General features: G+C 51.3%; 1 protein-coding gene across 6 annotated transcripts in view; it reads right to left on the bottom strand.

Annotated features, from left to right (window-relative positions):
• Positions 1-2999, bottom strand: part of LOC100750151 (putative inorganic phosphate cotransporter) — a 12128-nt gene that overhangs the window by 1589 nt on the left and 7540 nt on the right. For 4 of the 6 annotated variants that reach the window (XM_012385876.3, XM_012385875.3, XM_012385879.3 and 1 more), the window contains exons 2-5: positions 1010-1188; positions 607-861; positions 348-435; positions 1-67 (exon numbers count right to left, since the gene is read on the bottom strand). In XM_012385876.3, coding sequence (XP_012241299.1) covers positions 1-67; positions 348-435; positions 607-861; positions 1010-1188 — 589 coding nt within the window. Of the gene's footprint in view, positions 68-347; positions 436-606; positions 862-1009; positions 1189-2490; positions 2691-2730; positions 2990-2999 lie in introns of those variants that run through there. The other 2 variants (XM_012385878.3, XM_033320827.1) reach the window with 2 other exon arrangements.

Below are 2999 nucleotides of genomic sequence, written 5' to 3'. Positions count from 1 at the left end.
CCGTCGAAACCATATTCGGATAGGATACCGCTCAATGGCATTGAGATGACAGTGCCAAACTGCGCTCCTACAGGTAAAACACACGGAGAACGATGAATAGATCGATCGGCAAATTCGACAGCGAATACCTCGAATAAGATGAGAGAGATTAACAAAGGAAGAAGAAAGAAAGAAGGCAGAAGAAGAGTAAGAAGAAGAGAAAATAAGAAGAAGAAGAAGAAGAAGAAGAAGAAGAAGAAGGTGAATCGCTCGGTAGATCCCAGAAGGTAGCATCGTACCGTGTTGATGGACGTGCGACAGGGCTACGCAGGCGGAAGAAAAGATATCGTCGAAACGAACGAGCTTACCGGCATATACAAACGCTCCCATTCTGCTACGCTCATTCGGCGGTATCCACTTGGCCAACATCGCGTGCGTGCAAGGCACGATGGGACCCTGCAATAGGGATAATCCATTCCTAGGGGCAGGAAATACACCCGAACGATCAAAAAGCGTTCAACGTTAAAAACATTAGAGGCTTTTCTATCCTTTTTCGTTCGACCGATCGTGCGAGTACGCGCATGGAGGGAGAACGCAGGATCGAAAGATCCCGTAGAGATCGCTTACCTCGCCTAGACCTTGAATGAATCGAACGCCCATCAGATAATAGTAGCCTAAACGGGCCGACATAGGCACGAGCAGTCCAAACAACGAATTGATCAGCATGCCGACTCCAAGAAAGTATTTGGATCCGTAACGCTTCGCTAGGATTCCGAATGGTATTTGCGTGAGCACGTAGCCGTAGAAGAACGAGCTGAGCAAATAGCCCTGTTTAGTGCTGTCCCATACGAACTGGCCGTCGCTGCTCTTTCCAGCGTGGTCCTGCCGCAACAAAGAACATTCGATGGATATTGTTCGCGACTTACGGTTACCGATCTTTCGCTTGCTCGGTGATTACACCTGAGAAGGAACGATTAGATAAGAGGCATCACGGACAGCGCACGTCGACGGCATCGCGCCTCGTACTTACGCTCGTGATGCTGGAATTAACGATCCCGCACTCGTTCACCACCACTTCCTCCTTATTTACGATGGCGGTATGATTGATCATCGCGACAATCGCCACGGACATGTTCGTTCTCATCACGTAGGCGTTCGCCATGCCGAGGAACAGCATCAAAGTCACTATGTGACGCGAGCCCACCAACGCTGCAACAGCAAACGTTCGTTCGTTACGCGGTCGTTTAAAGATCGGCCAAACGATGACCATGACGACGAAGGGTTAACTGATAAATAACGCGATGTCGAAAGCGGCGACCAGCGTATACGCATAGAATCGGATCGACTAGCCGCTCGAGTTTCGTTCGTCGTCTCGATCGTTGCCAGGGAAAATCTTTCGGAAAATTCCTTGGTCGATTAGGAGAAATATTTGGTCCATTAGCGGCAGACATCTGCGAATTACGTAACCACGCTTGAAAAACGACGGTAATTATGCAGATACATTGGGAGCGCCGGATACGATCCTCCGACGATAAGATAAAAAAGGAGGAAAAAAAAAAAGAAGAAAAGAAAAGGAAGAGAAAGAATGGCAAGAAGGAAGATAGAAAAAGACGGCGGAGGCAAATTGTACGGCGCGTTCGCGATCCACGGTCAGAGGTACGCCAAGGACGCGACAGTTTCGAGCACGCGAGGGGACAAGGTCGAGGGGAGAATCGAGAACCGCGTTGGTCGGTCGTTGACGGAAAAGCGCGCCGCTGCACACAGGTCCTTTCTCCGGTTTGGCAAGGCGCGATTTCCTCGGTTATTTATAGCGCGTTGTTTTTGCGACGAGATGTCGAGATAACACGCGAATTAATAATAGAGGCACGATGTAAGCTTTATTTTCGGAGTGCAATCGCGATGATTATCGCGATGATTTGTCGACGACGAGCGAGAACCGCGAAGCTTCGGCGCTCCCCACCATTCCGCGTTACGATACGCTTCTTCGTACGTATGTATACGCGGTACGTAATAGGAATAGTTTTCGGTAACAGCCGTCTGAACTTTGAACGTTTCGTCTGTTGTCGCGTCGGTCGCTCGTCAAGCGTAATTTGCCGAGAAGGAATTGCCGTGGTCGCGCGGGTTAAACAACCGCGGCACGATAATCGATCGAGTTAGTCAGACGGTTCGCGGTTTCAAGGTTTTTCATCGTACGGTTTTCGCGTACGATTCGCGATCGTTACTTTTCCCTAAGAACGTATCGAGTTGGCATTCATCGGGCATCCATCGAGCACGTGGTGGTCGATCGTGCTCGGTAGAAATAACTTCGGCACGTCGGCATGCACCGCAGTCGTGCGGACGCTATTGCTATCGCTGCGACGTAAAGCAACATGGAATTAGCGAATGGGAGGAGAGGCGCGGTCGCACCACGCACGTGACGCTTCGACGCGACAGCCGCCCACCAACCGTCTCCGTCTCCGTTTAATCGCTGATCGAACAACGATGCCGGGAATCAGCGACCGCGCGCGTTACCTTTGCCACTTCGATGTTTATCGTTTGATGTTCCTTGACGCGAGTCACGAATGCGACTGCCAAGTTCCATGCCGATTTCAAAAAGTTTCCTTTAACCATTCGCCCGACGATTCTTTCAGTTCTTTTTTCATCCGGCATCTCTCGGGCGACGACAGAGTGCAAGAAGTTGAGAAACGAACGATTGGACCAATGGCGCGCGTTCGCGTAAGGGAGAGACAGAGAGGAGACTTGCTAACGTACCCACGCACGATTTCTGTCGAGAGCACAGATAAATGGAACGCGTTGGTCGACGAACGGATCGGGTCGTTCGACACTCGCCCCTTCCTTTTTTTAACGAGTTCGCTGCCAGGCCCGGAAACCGGGTCGGTTGCCGCGTGCCACTACGTTTACGCCACTCGATATCAGCCGCATTGTGATCGCATTTAAGTATTAAATGTTCGTCGGCGAACCCGTCATGCTGCGAGCTCCGAAGCGACGGCATACGTGTGCGCGCGCGCGCGCGCGCCCCC

Source organism: Bombus impatiens, unplaced genomic scaffold, assembly GCF_000188095.3.
Source record: "Bombus impatiens unplaced genomic scaffold, BIMP_2.2 scf_0361, whole genome shotgun sequence".
NCBI lineage: Eukaryota > Metazoa > Arthropoda > Insecta > Hymenoptera > Apidae > Bombus > Bombus impatiens.
The sequence above is the reverse complement of the archived record's forward strand: the minus strand, read 5'-3'. Positions and strand labels throughout refer to the sequence as shown.